General features: G+C 39.3%; 1 protein-coding gene across 1 annotated transcript in view; it reads right to left on the reverse strand.

Annotated features, from left to right (window-relative positions):
• ptprdb (protein tyrosine phosphatase receptor type Db) overlaps positions 1-16,014 on the reverse strand; it is a 106,712-nt gene that overhangs the window by 25,680 nt on the left and 65,018 nt on the right. Inside the window, exons 12-27 of the mRNA XM_083935284.1 lie at positions 15,814-15,959; positions 15,415-15,559; positions 13,907-14,209; positions 12,623-12,816; positions 11,821-11,847; positions 10,988-11,105; positions 10,091-10,678; positions 9,616-9,710; positions 8,817-9,073; positions 7,328-7,421; positions 5,136-5,360; positions 4,889-5,049; positions 2,972-2,983; positions 2,372-2,484; positions 2,221-2,262; positions 857-954 (exon numbers count right to left, since the gene is read on the reverse strand). Of these exons, the coding sequence (XP_083791410.1) occupies positions 857-954; positions 2,221-2,262; positions 2,372-2,484; positions 2,972-2,983; positions 4,889-5,049; positions 5,136-5,360; positions 7,328-7,421; positions 8,817-9,073; positions 9,616-9,710; positions 10,091-10,678; positions 10,988-11,105; positions 11,821-11,847; positions 12,623-12,816; positions 13,907-14,209; positions 15,415-15,559; positions 15,814-15,959 (2,618 nt within the window). The remainder of the gene's footprint in view (positions 1-856; positions 955-2,220; positions 2,263-2,371; positions 2,485-2,971; positions 2,984-4,888; positions 5,050-5,135; positions 5,361-7,327; positions 7,422-8,816; positions 9,074-9,615; positions 9,711-10,090; positions 10,679-10,987; positions 11,106-11,820; positions 11,848-12,622; positions 12,817-13,906; positions 14,210-15,414; positions 15,560-15,813; positions 15,960-16,014) is intronic.

Here is a 16,014-nt window from a genome sequence, read left to right on the forward strand (position 1 = left end):
CTCCCTCACTGTCTCTTCCACCCTCCTTTATCAACTCTCTCGACGCTTTTCTCCCCAAAACATCCTCGCTCTGTTTTTCTACTCTTTGCATAATGTGTCCTTGTCTTCCTCTATATACGTATCTCTGTCACACACAATTTATCTCTCTCTTGTGGTGGCCAATTAGAGCCTTATGTCTGCTTCTTCACCCAGAGGCCGTTGGACTAAACAGATTTTTTTTTTTGCTTGGAAAATATTTTAATAGCTCTCTGTGGAGCTCATTGTAAAGCTAACACAATTTGCAGCCAGTGTGTTGGGAAATACTTCTTCTGATGCGTTTTTTTTGTTATTTGGTGCCACAGTTGAGCACACAAAGTTCAGGGACATTGTTATCTCTGAGTACATGTCGTTTTCGTTCCAAATTAACAGGGCTGCAAGTTCAAGGAAATTAATCAAGTGGCGTTTTTTGAAAAGAACACTTGCTTCCTGTATCTCTTGGTGAGTCTGCTCTTTGATGATGACTCTTTATTTCTATCTCTGTCGCTCCTCTTTCTCCGACAGAGCGTGGAAAAAGGGGCTTGATAAACATCTGGCTGTAAGCAAACTCTCTTTGAGCTTGCAATTTCAATTTCACTCTTATATTTGTATAGATAACGACAAGACAAAGGAGAGAAGAAAAAGTGCTTTATCTCATATCATTCTATGAAGACGAATCAAAACGCAAACTACATGAGGCTCAATCTACAGAACTCGCCATTGAAATTGCAACCGAGCTTAAAAAACATGACAAGTAATATGTGCATGACTGCATCAAAACCAGATGAATTCCCCACTTTTTTTCATTTCATTTTCAGGGACAGATAATCAGCATTCCTACCTCGTACTCTTGAGAGAACTTGAGATTGTCGTTTGCCTTGAGGCGCTCAGTGTGATCTGCCAGCTCAGAGATGGGGACAGGCGGGTGACTTGCCATGCCTGCCGTGCACAGAAATAGAAAAAGAGGCCATTTGGATACATGTACCAACAAAGTTCTTTGGAGGAAAATGTTAAGAGTGAGATTTCTCAGAGGTGGCGTTGTTTAGTGGTCTATCCACAGTCAGCGGAGGAAGCAAATGGAGGTGTTTTTTTTTTTTTGTTAAGTGACCATTTTCTCTCCAGGCAGACAGAAAGAACAATGTGCGTGTTCTGAAAGTTACTGAGGCACAATAACATGTCCTCAGAGTATATGCACACTGCTGGTGAAGACAAAAAAAGACTATGACACAGGCGGTTAAAAATTTAGCATGAAAAAAAAACACGTTTTCCAGTATTCCAGAGGCATTTTGATGAAATGTTGTCAATTCAAGCAGCTTCATCCTATATGGGATGGAAGGTTAGTTAGCATGGAAATGGGAAAGACAGAAAAAAAGTCAGAAAGAAAGTATAAAAGACAAGAATGGCTGTGCTTGCAAATCTTTTTTTAATGCCGCTGTCTTGTAACAAGTTAATAATCAAAATGCAGTAGCAGTTCAAAAGATTGTTTCCTCTTATTACTTATAATGTTTGTCAGAGATCAGATGCCATGCCATGATTAAAATCAGCCGACACTACAACTGTAGTGCACCACATATACTGACACACTGACAGAGTACATATAACCCCAATTTTAGCCTCCGTACACTGGCTACCTGTGAGTTTTAGAATTGATTTTAAGAATTTAATGATCACTTTTAAGGCCCTGATTGGACTAGCCTCCGAGTGTATCGATGTCAATCAAAAATTCTTGATTTTGTCTGTGTCCTCTTTACTAAATGTATCAGTCATTTTCAGGAATTATTAATTCATTAAGAATAAAGAAACTCACAGTTTAGTGGCATTTTCTTTTGCAATTTCTAAGGGACACAGGTAACATGTTTAATACTTCTTGTGGTTATAATGAATCTTATTTCCATGTACTCACACATGTACCCTTTCTACTAACTTCACCAAGTCCATCACCTTCAGCTCAATCTGGGCCATTTGAAGAAGATTATAAGTTATGAGAGGAAATTATCTTTTGTTTTCTTGTGTTAATGAGTTAATTATCTCGAGATAATGGCATTAAAAAATAATATTACGAGCATTGCTGTTCTCGGCTTCTGTAATAAAGAAAAAAAGAAAGAAAGAAAGAGAGAGAGAAAGAGAGAAATTTAATGAGTTAAGAGGGGAAAACAATGAGAGCAGAAAGAAGAGAAGATCTATGGCAGACTAAGACCAACTAACTTGACAAACGGCGATAACCGCGGTACACTGATACACGGTAGGCTGAAAAGGGAAACAACACCACGGTTAATCTTATAAATACAACTACAATTTCAAGAATCACACATCAAAAAACAAACTGTAATTGTGCCTGTATGTGTATATACTTTACCTGGAGTCTGGAAGTTGATTCTGCGTAGCTCCACAGGATCAGTAGGATGGTGGGACGACATGGCTTTGCTGCAGGGGAAACTGCCCTTCCTGCCTTCAGCCTCTGCCCTTTTCCTGGAATTACAGATCAACACACAGCGTTTACATGCACCTCGACCTGATTCATTGAAACCTTCTACTGCATGAAAAACAAGCTACATCTGGGAAAATGTAGAATTTCTAATCTTACACATAACCTCAATTTCAGGGGGGGTGGGGGTGGGGGTTATATGTTAATGGCTGGTTCATTATCTGATTTTTTTTCACAGAGACTCCCAGGAGTTGTATCTATTTTCACATTTTCTTTGTTTATAAACTATCTTTTTGTCAAACTGATCAACATGAAAAACCGTATGCAGGGTAGTTGTCATCGTTGCCTAATTTGCTTTTATGCCTCATATCTTTATCCAGTGCACTGTAGGTTAATATAGAATCATCACAGAAAAATCAAGGTAACCCTGACTCCACTGGGATCTATTATCTAAAGCATTCTTTGCCAAGGCTTTTCAAGGAAAATACCCCTGTAGGGCAGAAGAAATGGTAATAGGTATTGTTTGTTTACCTGTCAGGTTTGCTGGATCCGAACAGGGACGAGAGCAGATAAAAGGGCAGACAAGGATTAATAACATTAGTGTCTGATCAACATCAGGGACTAAAGTAATGTGAAACTCAATGTGCTACACCCCACATTAAAACTAATCCATTTCTTATTAAAAAGTTAGATACATTTAAAAGCACCTCTTAGACACAGAGATTAACAGCGAATGACAGTCAGATAAATGACAAAATCTCTTTGTTGGATTTCTCATAATACTGTGTACACATGATCTCCCAGTACACCCTGTTACTGTGATATCTACTATACAATGCCATACTGGAAAAATGTTTCTCAGTGCAACTCAGCCACAAGTGAGTCTTGGGCTGTTTACACTCCAGGATGTATAAACTTTATTACCATCAAGGTTAATCGTTTTGCAACGCCACATCAGTCACAGCAATTATTCATGTGCATTAACAAACAGATGATTTTTATGAATAATGCTAATGAGCGAAAATGTTATCTTCCACTAGCTGTTATGTTAGCTAACCACAGTATGCTCTCTATAGACTTTAAGAACACATGACGTAACATTTCTATGAGAACTTTGTGAGCTAAACTGAGTTCAATCTGCCACCTGTAGCAGCACAGACTATCTAAATATAGATATATACCTTAATGTTAGCTCTATATGTTGCATAGATAATGCAAACACATAATGAACCAGCTGGGCTTCGTTCAGTCTCTTAGTTCTCTTAGTTCGCTAAGTTCTGAGATTTTGCATTTAGTTTGAGGTCAAGGGCCAGACTATTAACCCCCTAAAGTAGAGCATTTCCAACTGTGGGGTGTGTGAGAGAGTTGAAAGGGGGCCACGGGAGCAGAGGAAAAGATACTGCATGAGATGAGAGCCAAGGTACTTTTTTCAAATACTTAGCCCCAGATTAACGCAATTTCAGATCTGATCAAACAGACATAATACACATATTGTTAGATTCGGTGTGACTTCCACTTATCTTATAATGTCATTTACTCAGATTCCATCACAAATTAATCCATAAATAAGCGTAGAAATCATAGAAATAAGACAGCCCTTACAACTCCACAACCTGACTGGGAGTCTTCTTCAGTATCAATGTAATCCAGTGATAGTTGTCTGTACATCCATGAGTATGTTGCAAACAGGAACTGTGAATAGCTAAATTGGCATACTTTAAATGGTGCCAATTTGTAAAATGTAAAGAAATATAGGCAAAAAACAACAAATAAGGGGTTCAAGTATGGAAATATTATACCTCCTGTCTACATATCCCAGAGAATTATGGGAAACATAACTGGCAGTTGGCTCAATTTAGTCTGATTGAGAGCCCACAATGTCAGACTTTGAAAGGCCCTGGCTCAAAGTAAGAGTCAAGATAACTAAAGGAAGGGATTATACATTGGGCGTACCTGTCTAAGAGATAACTTTCGTTATGTATTGTTTATGACCTTGCTTCGGCAAAGGCGATTTAAGAGCTGCTGCTTGAGATAGATCAGCCTTACTACAGGCAAGGACTATATAAAACAATAAGCATGGAATACATACACTTTACTGCCCAAAATACATTTTGAGTTGAAAAAAAAGATCGATCAAGATAGAAGTAGCTCACAATCTGCATTAGCATAATTTAGAGACAATACACAATATACAAGGTATTAATAATGCAGCATGCACAGGGTTAACAACAAACAAACAAAGTCACATATAAGTCAATATGTAAATAGGTAAATCCCTGTTGAGTATCTGTTGCCCCTCTGTGAAGACACAAGTTGCCTTTCTTACTCTTTTTCTTGTATTCACAAAAGCACTTTCTCTTTTTTAATTTCTTGCTCTTTCTCTCACCATTGCCAGTACCTTATTAGATCTTTTTTTTCGTCTTTCTGACTCCATCCAGCAGTCCTTACCTCTTGAAGAGGAGAATGGCAATGACGATGCAGACAATGAAGATGACAGCCAGCACAGGCCCCACCACCCACAACAGACCCTCTTCCTCGTCAACGATTGGCTGAGGATCCACATCCGATGAGGTCACAGGATCAGAATACGGGCTAGTGGCATACATAGTCTGGAGGAAGACATGGTTTTGTGCGTTTTAGACAAAACTGCATTGAGATGTTTGAACTGTGTGGGTGTGTTCACGTTTTTACTCACGTTCTCAGAGAGGTCTAGCAGCGCAAGCACAAAGAAAACATATTCCTGCCCGTTCTGCAGTGCACGGTTGCGGAAGTCACCGTAGTTTCGCCCATCCCCTAGCGTGAACTCTAGGGGTAAGGTCTTAAAGTGAGCAGTGACATAGGCCCTGGGATCTGATTGGCCGGCCAGTCTGCGGACACGGAGGGCACGACTGACACTCGTCCTGTTGATTTCTTTCAGAAGCTAACAGGGAAGACAGGGATAAACAGAGTAGAGGGAGGAAGATAATTGAAACAGAGGGAGGAACGATTTTGACAGAAATATGAAAAATGATAGAACATCTGGGAATAACATGACACTTGGTCAGAATTTGAATCTAATATACGACAAGTTCAAACAAAGTGCAACATGAAAGGCAACAACTAAGTTACCAGATACACTAAACGCATTGTGGTCATCTTTCTACAATTGTAATATTATTTTCCTAATACGTTTTTATAACGACAACAAAAAAGCCTTGGAAAAGATGGAGAGTTTTGGTAATTTTATCTCACACAAAAACCCTCATCAGTGGAGGAACAATGGGCTGTATAGAGCATTATCCGCTAAGCGCAAATGTCTTCATCGTCAACTGAATTGCTACTGCATTTATCCATTGAGACAGCGGGCACCATAAAAACTCTATTGAAACTCAGCTCACACACATGAAAGTGCTTTCAGAACAGTGTAATGAGGCGATGAAGTCTTTAGAAAAAGGCAGGAAGTGGAATTAGATGGGAAATGTTATGTGAAAGTATTGTTTGGATTGAACAGACAATAGATGGCCAGGTTGTCTAGCTTTGCATAATAAGAAACAGATAATCTGATACAACAGGGATGAAAAAAAACCCGGTCAGTAGACTGAGCACTATGTATTGTTTATGTGACTTGAAAACTCAATTCAGTTCAAAAGGGGTGATTTAAGGGCAAGCTAGTTTGCTAACAGAAGTACACATAAACAATTAACGTTTCCACATCAGGCACTCTGAAAATACAAATATTGTTTTATAAGAGTTAAAATACGCAATGATTAATGGTAATAGCCAGTCCAAACGACTGTCCCAACAATATGCAACAAACAAAGGTACTTATGTAAAATAACTTCAAAATCACAATCACCAGTTATATAAAAAGCTTTGAATTATGGCCATTATTTAGCTATTTAGTAATATAACCTAATGTCTCCTACATGTCTCACACATAGACTATGTAAATGTGCTGGACATAGCCACTGTGACATCACCCATGGTTTGTGGACTACCATTTAGATAAATAGATAGATAGATAGACAAATAGATAAATGGATAGATAGACGGAAAGAAGACAGACAGACAGACAGAAAGATAGATACAGTAGAAAGATATTTTTTTGTCCCCTTGGGTAAAAAATGTTCAGTGAGTGAGACACATGACCTTTAATGACAATACCACTGACAAGATCCAAATTTCAAATTACCCACAAAATACAAGTTCATATAAGGACATTAAACATTGGACCGGCATAACATCAACATACAATACCCTGGCTACAGATCGCAAAGTGCCAGCATTGCACATGCTATCAGAATAAATGAGACGCTCTGTAAGACAGTATTATGTTCCCTGGACAGATCCACTGAGCAGGGGAATTTAAACCTTCTGTATGGATGTTGGTTTAAAAACTGATGGATCGTGGAATTAATGACTTGTCCTACTTTTGGAGAGGGCTGGGTAGCAAAACCTGCCACCTGAGTGTAATAGTTCAAGCCTGGATAGAAGTTGAAGCCTAGAGATTGTATTTTGCTGTGGCCATCTTGGTTTTTTGAAGTTAGTATTTGGATGACGGAGTGGAGCTGAGAAGGAACGAGTGGTCGATCTGATGGACAAACCTGATGACACCGATAAGCGTACCCTGCTTTATCGTCTATTTTATTTTAAATGGGACCATAATTTACAAAATGAACAGCATTCTGTAGTGAAGAAGACTTGAAACTAGCGATCAAGACTATAAACTCATTAGCAAATTGTTTACTGAGGTAATAAATCTAGTAAGAAGTAGAGTCATTTTCTTATAGATATTTAAACAAGCTTCTTTTTGCAACCAAGGGAATTTCCCCTCTGCTTGACATTAGAAAGGATGCACTTCTGCATTAGCTTTACTTTTCAAACCCTGAGGTTGCCGCTTGCTCTCACCTCATCCAGGTTCATCTGGTCGGGCTCCTCCCAGGGATTCAGGAATTTCCCGCCTCTCTGTTTCTTTAGTGGCACCACCACCACATAGTAACCCCTGAAACACAACATGCACTGGTTTCAGGCTTAAGTAACACACTTTAAACTGAGCATTTCAAAATGTATACATTTCAGTCCCAGAGAGAGCTATAAAATTTAAAGGAATAGTTCAAGATTTTATAAATTAGAATAATTTCCTTCTTCTCTGAGACGAGATGAGAAGATAGATACCATTCTCATGTCTGTAGATATGAAGCTACAGCCAGCACCCAGTTAGCTTACCTTAGCTTAACGACTGCAAAGGGGGAGACAGCTAGTCTGGCTCTGATGGAAGGTAAAAAAAAAAAAGTCTGCTCACTGATTAACACATAATATGCCTTTTGTTTAGTTAGTGTAGTTCACTTCACACGCAGCTGTTTGTGGTAGTGTCCTGAACACCACTGTGTACTGTTTTATTCTGTAACCAGTTTTAAAACTTTTTTTTTTTTATCATATTTTATTTTTACAAACCTTTTTTATTAAGTATTTATTTTACTTCTCTATTTATCTGTACTATTTTGCTGCAGGAATAGACAAATTTCCCCACTGGGGATCAATAAAAGTTTATCTTATCGTCATATTTACCTTACCTTACCCTACCTTAAAATTGCCAGCAGGAAAGTGAATGAGGATATTTCCTTAAAAATGAAACGATATCTTAAGTGTTCTGCTTTAAAGAACTATTGAGTATTGTATCATTATATTGCAGCAGTAGCAGTAGCTGTGACACAGCACTCCATCTGAACAATCTAGTAGTTTTTGGAAAAGAGGGCCACGTCTGAAGCCACGTGTGAGGAAAAAAACCATTAATACCACTGAAGTAGGAGAATTTTTCAGAAGCAGTCAGACCACAAGGACCCGCCCAGCGTTGAGGGCACGGACACCAGAATCATCATCATGTGTCCTCAAAAGATGAGTCACTTCAGTGCTCCATGCTTGCACTTGTACATGTACAGAACTATGTCAATTGAAAAAGATTATTTTTTATCAAATGTGAGAAAATTAATTTGTTCAAGCTTTAATGCTGAGACAGCGAGCAAGATAAAATGATGTGTGCTTCAATCTGTCAATTTTGCATTTAGAAGGGAGAAGCTGATCAACGTCGAAATCTCCCAAATAGAATCTCATTTAAAAAAAATGCTTACAGTGTATTTTATAACATGTTTCCTTTTCATCTATATTCGTTCTTGATAAAAAGGAAACAAGATTATCAGCTTTGTGCTTTCCTTCGGCCTGTTGTGGGAGTTCTCAGACTTGCTTTGCTGCCAACTCAGAGAAATCCCTCTTGATAGACCAATAAATAAAAATAAGCAGCAGCAGGAGGAAGAAGTAAAGTAGGAGTATATTCTTCACTGGTTTCTATTAAAACTACTCACATCTAGTCATTACAACAACTTTCATCTGTCATCACTACCTGACTTTGGCTGTGGTCTGCACAGTCGGTAGCTGCACAGTCACCATGCCGTCTGCGTTGGTCTTTCCCACCACTGTGGGTTTGGTTTTTAGGATGTCTGGGGCGGTGGTGGCAGTGACGCGGTGCTGCAGACCCCCGGCACTATTAGCCCGATTGGTCAGCAGGAAGGAGTACTGGGTGTCTGGCTCCAAGCCAGTGATCAGCTTCTGAGTCTGCTTCCCATCCACTTCCACAGACTGACCCTTCCCATACAGGATCTGGGCATGGGATGGGTCATAGTCCAATTACATTAACATAGGGTAAAATACACAATGCAGTGCATATGACAACTTCACAAATAGTGTCCAATGCATTTACGTATTTACCCCCACAGAAATGATCAGGTTTATTACATAGATGCATAATATTAAAGCTGTTTTATTGATATATTCTATTATATTTTAATTCTCCATGTTTTTTGCCTGTTTTCTGATAAACTAATAAACTAAATCTATCGATTTTTAAAAGCCATCCAGCAGTTCAAGGGGTATAATGTGCCTTCAAGATTTAATAAATCACTGAAATCAAACACAAAGCATTGAGTTTCATTAACAGCAACCTAACACAGAGAGAAATAGGCAACAAAACATACTTAATTATATATAAGATTATGCTGATTTCTTTTACAGTGATTGTGCAATTTTATTCTCCCCTTCCCTCTTTTCTCTCCATCCCTTATTTGTACCCTGTCTTTATTTTGTTTCCAAACCATATTTGATCTGGCCTAACTACATTTAAATATGATAAAAAATTTACTTACGGTAAACGGCTGGGCAGGGTTCTTGTCTCGGATCTCCCAGGACAGCAGAACAGAGTTCTTCATGGCAGCCTTCACCCTGAAGTTGGTGGCAAAAACTAATATACAAAAAAAATAAAACAAATAAACATGAATATTTCCAGTCTCATTTAATCTCACTACTGCAAAAAGAATGCCCTTACCTGTGTATCATTCTCTAGTACCAGTCTCAAACTAGCTATCTGCTCTGATCAACACACGGTGAGTGTGACTGGTCAGGGAAACTCGCCCAAGACTCTTACCTTGCTTTGGGAAAAGGCTGTTGGGCCTAAGACTACAGTGACAAGACAACGAAAAAGGACACTTAGGATGTTGTCACCAGATGTCTGAGTGTGTGCAAGTGGGACTTGGTGTGCACAATGTATGCACAAATGAGCTGTTAGGAAGTGTGTGTTGCATCCTGAGTAATGAAGATGGGTTTTTAGAAAGTGAATCCTACCTTGGTCTAGCCGCTGTGTTCTAAACTGGACACTGGGGCTGAACGGCCCGGGGCCGACAGCTGTGAATGCACACAACCTGACATCATACACAGTATCGGCACTGAGACCCTCCAACAAGACACTCAATCCTGGAGTGGGCACCACGACTTCTGAGGCGTTCCCTCGACTGTTTATATCCTTGTATAGAACTGAGTACTTCGTAATTTTCCCATTTTGCTCAATTAGCGGGACTGATTTCCACGCCAGCCTGAGGGAGGTTGCCGAAGCCTCGTCTGAGATGATATTTTCTGGGTATCCACTTGGGGCATCTTCTGGAGTCGTCACCTCCTTTACAGCCTCCTCTCCATAGCCCATTTTGTTACGGGAAGAGAGTCTAAACACATAGTTAGCTCCCTTGTGAATGTCCTGGGCGGTGTAGCGGTTCTCCTTGGCGGGGAATTCCACCACCGTAAAGGGAAGGACATCGATGCGGCCGAAGGTGAGGCGGTACCCCAGGAGCTGTGTGGGTGGGTTGGGAGGTGGATACCACTGAAGCAGAGCAGTGCTTGAGTCAGTGGCACTCACAATTAGTTTGGGCTTCTCAGGCACTAGAAAGGAGAGAAAGAAAGCAGGAAGGAAAGAATGATGAAAAGATAATTAGAGGATAATTGCAAAGCACATTATTCATAACCTCGAGCAAAACTGCAAAATATGATTAATATGGAACCAAATGGCTGGGCTCTTTCTGGCATATCAAGGTGTGACAGAGTGAAACATAAACCAATTGAACGGTTTAATGCCCTCTAATAATAATTATTGATGCTTTAGTATCAGAGATCATTAAATGTGCCTGTGTGCTTCTGTATCTTTATGTATCTCTATATGTTTTGCATAAGAATCTGTGGAGACACACTTACATGGCAGGGCGCTACAGACAGCAACAGGTTTGCTGCGAGCGCCATCGCCCTTGGCAGTGTAAGCCCCAACTGATACAGAGTAGGAAGTGTCTGCCTTCAGTCCTCCAAGAACCACCTCCTGTAGACCAACAAAAAGCATCGTCAGCTTCAAAGGGAAAACTATATCTATGTGCCTTCAGGACAATGAGTAGGGCTTCTATTGAATGAAAAAAGTTTGGGTCAAAATGGTCAAAGTCGGTCAAAAAGGTACAATTCTGTGCTTTTTGTCTGACAGTGTACCTGTACTGACAGTTATTCAGTTCTTTTCTACACCAACAAGACTTTTGTGAGGCCGGGAAAAAACATTTTGATGTTTTCCTTCTTTCACTGGTGACCTAGCTGCTGCTAACTGGGAAATGTAGAGTGAATATGGTTTGTGATCATTAAAAGAACTACATTAAATGATTCCGAAAGAGCTCAAAATGCTGTTCACTAGCAACACAAAACACAGACACTCAAAACTAATTGAGAATTGTCGGCATCTACAGTTAACACAATATTTTCTTAATTTCAGGCCATTTTTGCCCGCGGAAAACATAATAATCATTGTGTTTTGGCAACACCCACAGATCACTCACATCATCAGTTATCTATGTGTTTTTCCAGGGTCCTTTATTAAAAATCATGGGGAACACACACTGCAGAAATGAAAAAGGGACTAGCTGCTCTGTTTTGAGCCCTCACTCCAGTCATAGGAGATTTTGAAGCTATGGTCTCATAAATATGACTCATCCTCACTCCATCTCTCTTTATTATCACTATTAAATAATAGGCTTAAAGATCGGTTTACTCACATATTCAGCCGAGTCTTCATATCCCCACTGAAAGACAGAACAGTATAGAGGAAAAAATGAGACAAAAACCTTGTTAATATTTGGGATATGATCTAAAAGACTTCACATTCACATCGATCGCCCCATCTTTTTTTTTTAAAAAGTATTCATTTGAAATAATCAGCAGTAAATTGTAGTGATAAATAGATTTAGGTTCATCATTTATACTGGACAGAAATCCAATAATGCTGAAAATGAAGAGAGAAGCCTGAAATACAATTATTTGATTTCTTGCCAAGAGTAAGGTGAAGAGATAGACACCGCTCTCATGCTTGTGCATTAAATATGAAGCAAAAAGACCAAAAACTCTTGATCAAACAAACAAGAAGTTAATTAGTGAGCTGTCAATGTTGAAGCTTTATATTTAACGGGCAGATATGAGAGTGGTATTGATCTTCTCATCTTTATCATTATCAGCAAAATGTTTGTTAAACAATCAATCAAAAAGGAAGATTTCTTCTCAATTGTCAAATTGCAAAAGATTAGGAATAAGAAAAACAAATGGGGCAAAAATATTTATCGTATTGACAGTTATACCTAGATGGTGACATGCTGGCTCCCCCATCTTTAAAATATATCTTTTAAGGGAGATTGTCATATCTTCATAGCTTTAGTGAAACTTGATATGATAATTTACAATAAGTAGTTATGTTATTATTACTGAAATGGAGCTCATATAAAATATGACTTTTAGTAGGAATTCATTCATAACAGTTCCTAAAAGAGTTCACTTGATCATGAGGTGACAGTATGTTAGAGTTACCTGAGAGTCGTCTATGAGGATGTCCTTGATGAGGGGCTGACCCTGAGGTTCGCCGTAGTTCATCCTCACATAGTGGACTTGGTAGCCTCGGACTTGACCGTGCTGCCGTTCAGGCGCCGGCGCTCGCCATTTCACCCTAATGGCCGAGGCGTTCACAGTCTCTGCCTCCACCCCTCTCGGAGGACCGCTTGGAACTAAAAATGCATTTTGGGATAGACGTCAAGGCTCACAGGTGATGGACACTCAAACCTCTTAAGTTAAGGCCTTCAGTTTTTCTAATCAAAAAAAGACTTGTTTTAGGGGCAGATAAAAAAAATTAAAAAATACCCAAAAGCTGAAAAAATGTAAAAATGCAACCCTCCAAAAAGTCTATAACTGCTCTGATGTCTGGGAAAAAGTCAAAATAGTAAAAAATGAGAGTGCTTGAGGAAAAACATGGAGGAAAAAAGCAGTGGAGGATAAGAAGCAAATGTAGAGAAAGATAAGAATGGCAGATATAAAAGGATTTGTTGCCAATGGCAGATAAACAGTGGCAGGCAGTCAAAGCGAAAATATCAAGAAAACCTCTCGAGCTGCCAAGAACTACACTTCTCCCAAAAAGAAAATCATATATATATATATATATATATATATATATATATATTGAAAGAAAAAAAAAACTTCTCCAAAATGGAAACATTGGGAGAATGAGATATTAAGCATGGATATCAAAAATATTGCTGAAATTGTTACAAATGACACAGTAAAATACATTGATTAAAGATATTAAATATTTGGAGAGGAGTTGGAAGGGCCATGAGAAAAGTCAAGGTGTGGAAAGGCCAAGGTACAGCTACAGCCAAAGGGGTTGTTTTGGTATTGTTAGCGGAGAATATAGTAGGAAAATACCAACCACCCCCTTTTCCAAAAAATAGGGGATTGTTTAAAAGAGGGAAAAAGTGTGGAAAAAAGATGCTGGTTAAAAAAGAGGATAAAAAATGCTGGAGAAAAAAGGGGTTGCTGTTGACAAGAGAAAGCAGTGGTGAGGGAATAGCAGGAGGAGATTTCCCGATGTTGGAGGTTTCTGGCGGTTATGCAGAAATAAAGGAGAGGTTTTTCAGAATTGGAGGGTCTGATGTTTAGATTGCAGCCCAAGGATAGACAAAATGCCTTTACTGGCCAGTGAAAGAAACTTGCTGTTAGTATTGATTGCTTTGAGCTCATTAGTGCTATGTTAGTGAGGTAGCCATTGTTAGTGGGGCGGACCATCCTAAGACAGGCAGGGGGGTTTGATTGGGAACATACCATCTTCCTCGGTGCGGATAAGCAGCTGTAAACTCTCTGGTCCATCCCCAGCTTCCGTCTGCGCCTGTACCGTTATCCCATACTCAGTCCATTTCTCTAGGTTTTCCAGGAGATACGGGGAACTTTCCGGTAGAATTCCATCAATTCTTTTAGATATTTTGTTGCCCTCTGTAGTGGAGTACTGGATGGAGTATCCTGTAATGATGCCGTTCTGAAACTCCGGAGGAGGTGGAGCCCAACTTACCAGGATGCTGGTGGAACTGGGACTGGTGCATGTGATGTCCTGGGGAGGTGCTGAAGGAACTGATTGGCCAGTTTTGAGGAAGCACAGTCGGGGGTTGTTTGGGTAAATGTTATTTGGTTGTGTGTGCAAGTTGTTATAGGTGGGTGGAGAAGTGAGGAAGTGAGGTTTGCCGTGAAGGAATGGGGATGAAATTGAGCAGACGAGAGACAAAGAACAAAAGACAAAGAAACATAAAATGAAAACAAAACATTGGAGAAAAAGAAAAGCCCTTACGAAAAAATGACCCTGTAACTAGAAAGCAAGATGGCTGAACAAAGATACTGAACGATGGGTGTCAACTTCTGTTTGGTAGAAATGTTTGAATAATGAAAAAGGGTGAATGATTTAAAAGAGATGCAACACAAAAACACTGACTAGAGCTTTAACACACAAACATACCTGCCCATAACTTACTTGTCCTTACAGCCTACCCAAGCCTCTGTGATCCATGATGGAGCTCTCTATCTAGCTCCCTGGCTTCTTACCTTGGTTTTAATGATTCTCTTACAGACCTCAGATTGGTAGCCAACAAATTAAGTTGTGATATTTTACTGTTATTTTGCTATCATCAATAAAATGTCTGGTAGGGCTGCACAATTAATTGAAATTATCAAAATTGCATTACAGATGCGTGTAATATCCAAATTGCAGGGGGAAGCAATATTTGTTAAAGACAAAATATGTCTTAAAATACTAATTCTAAATTATTAAAAATATTTTGGTTTGGAACAGACACTCACAAAAAGCACACCATGATCATTTTAATACAGTATATTGTTCAGTGAAAATGAGAATAATGCTGCAAAAATGATCATGTTCTCCTATATCGTGAATCATATCACATTTACAGTATCAGTAAAAAATAATCGTAATTAGATATTGTATAATGCAGCCTTTATGTCCAGTACTATATTTGCTGAAATACCATATAGGGGATTAGGTTTTGAGAATTATTTATTTCATTAAATATTTGTTGAAATATCAAATCTGAGGTCAGTTAATGTCTGGATTCATGAAGGCCACTTTGTGACAATGCAAAAACCTAACTGCCAAATGATTAATGAAATACTCTTTGTAGCATACAAATGTATGATGATCAGATCTGGAATTTCATGTATTGTGGTTCATATTTTATATCAGTTGTCATTTTTGCATCGTCAAAATTGAAACCTCTCTCTCTCTCTCACGCACGCACACACTCAGCAGTACTTGTGGTTGGACCTACGCGTTTGTGGTGTGTCGATGGACACTTCGTTGGTATACGCCCCGATTCCATGCTTGCTCCTGGCAGCCAACTGAAAGGTGTAGGTGGAGAAAGGCTTCAGGTTCTTCAACAGATAGGAGGCGGAGGGCTCAAAGCTCACTTTCTTCTAAAGACAAGGAGACGGCGGGAAAGTGGAATACATCAGGTTGTGAGAGAAAAAGGCTGCATTAATTATTTCCACAAGATGTTCGAGAAGAGCATCCTTTATGAAGCTAACTTTTAACATCAAGAGCAATTGATCTTCTTTTTTCCCACCCATCTATTTGTACATCCGTTCTTTAATCTTTAATCATCCCTCCAAACGTCTGTGAATTAATTTATTAATTCAGTCCTCTCAGCTACCTATCCGTCTTATCTTACCTCCTCTGTATCATCAGCTCGTCGATAGACCAATTCATATCCTGTGATCTGGTTGTCTGGGCCCCCCTGGGGTGGGGCCACCCAGGACAACAGGATACTGGTCTCAGATTTTGCCTCCCCTTTAAATTCTGAAGGTTGGGATGGAACTGCAGCATTGAGGAAAACAGGATTAGTAAAATCAAGTTGAGATCTTGAGTGTAT

This window comes from Echiichthys vipera (genome assembly GCF_963691815.1).
Source record: "Echiichthys vipera genome assembly, chromosome: 2".
In the NCBI taxonomy this organism is placed as follows: Eukaryota; Metazoa; Chordata; class Actinopteri; order Perciformes; family Trachinidae; genus Echiichthys; species Echiichthys vipera.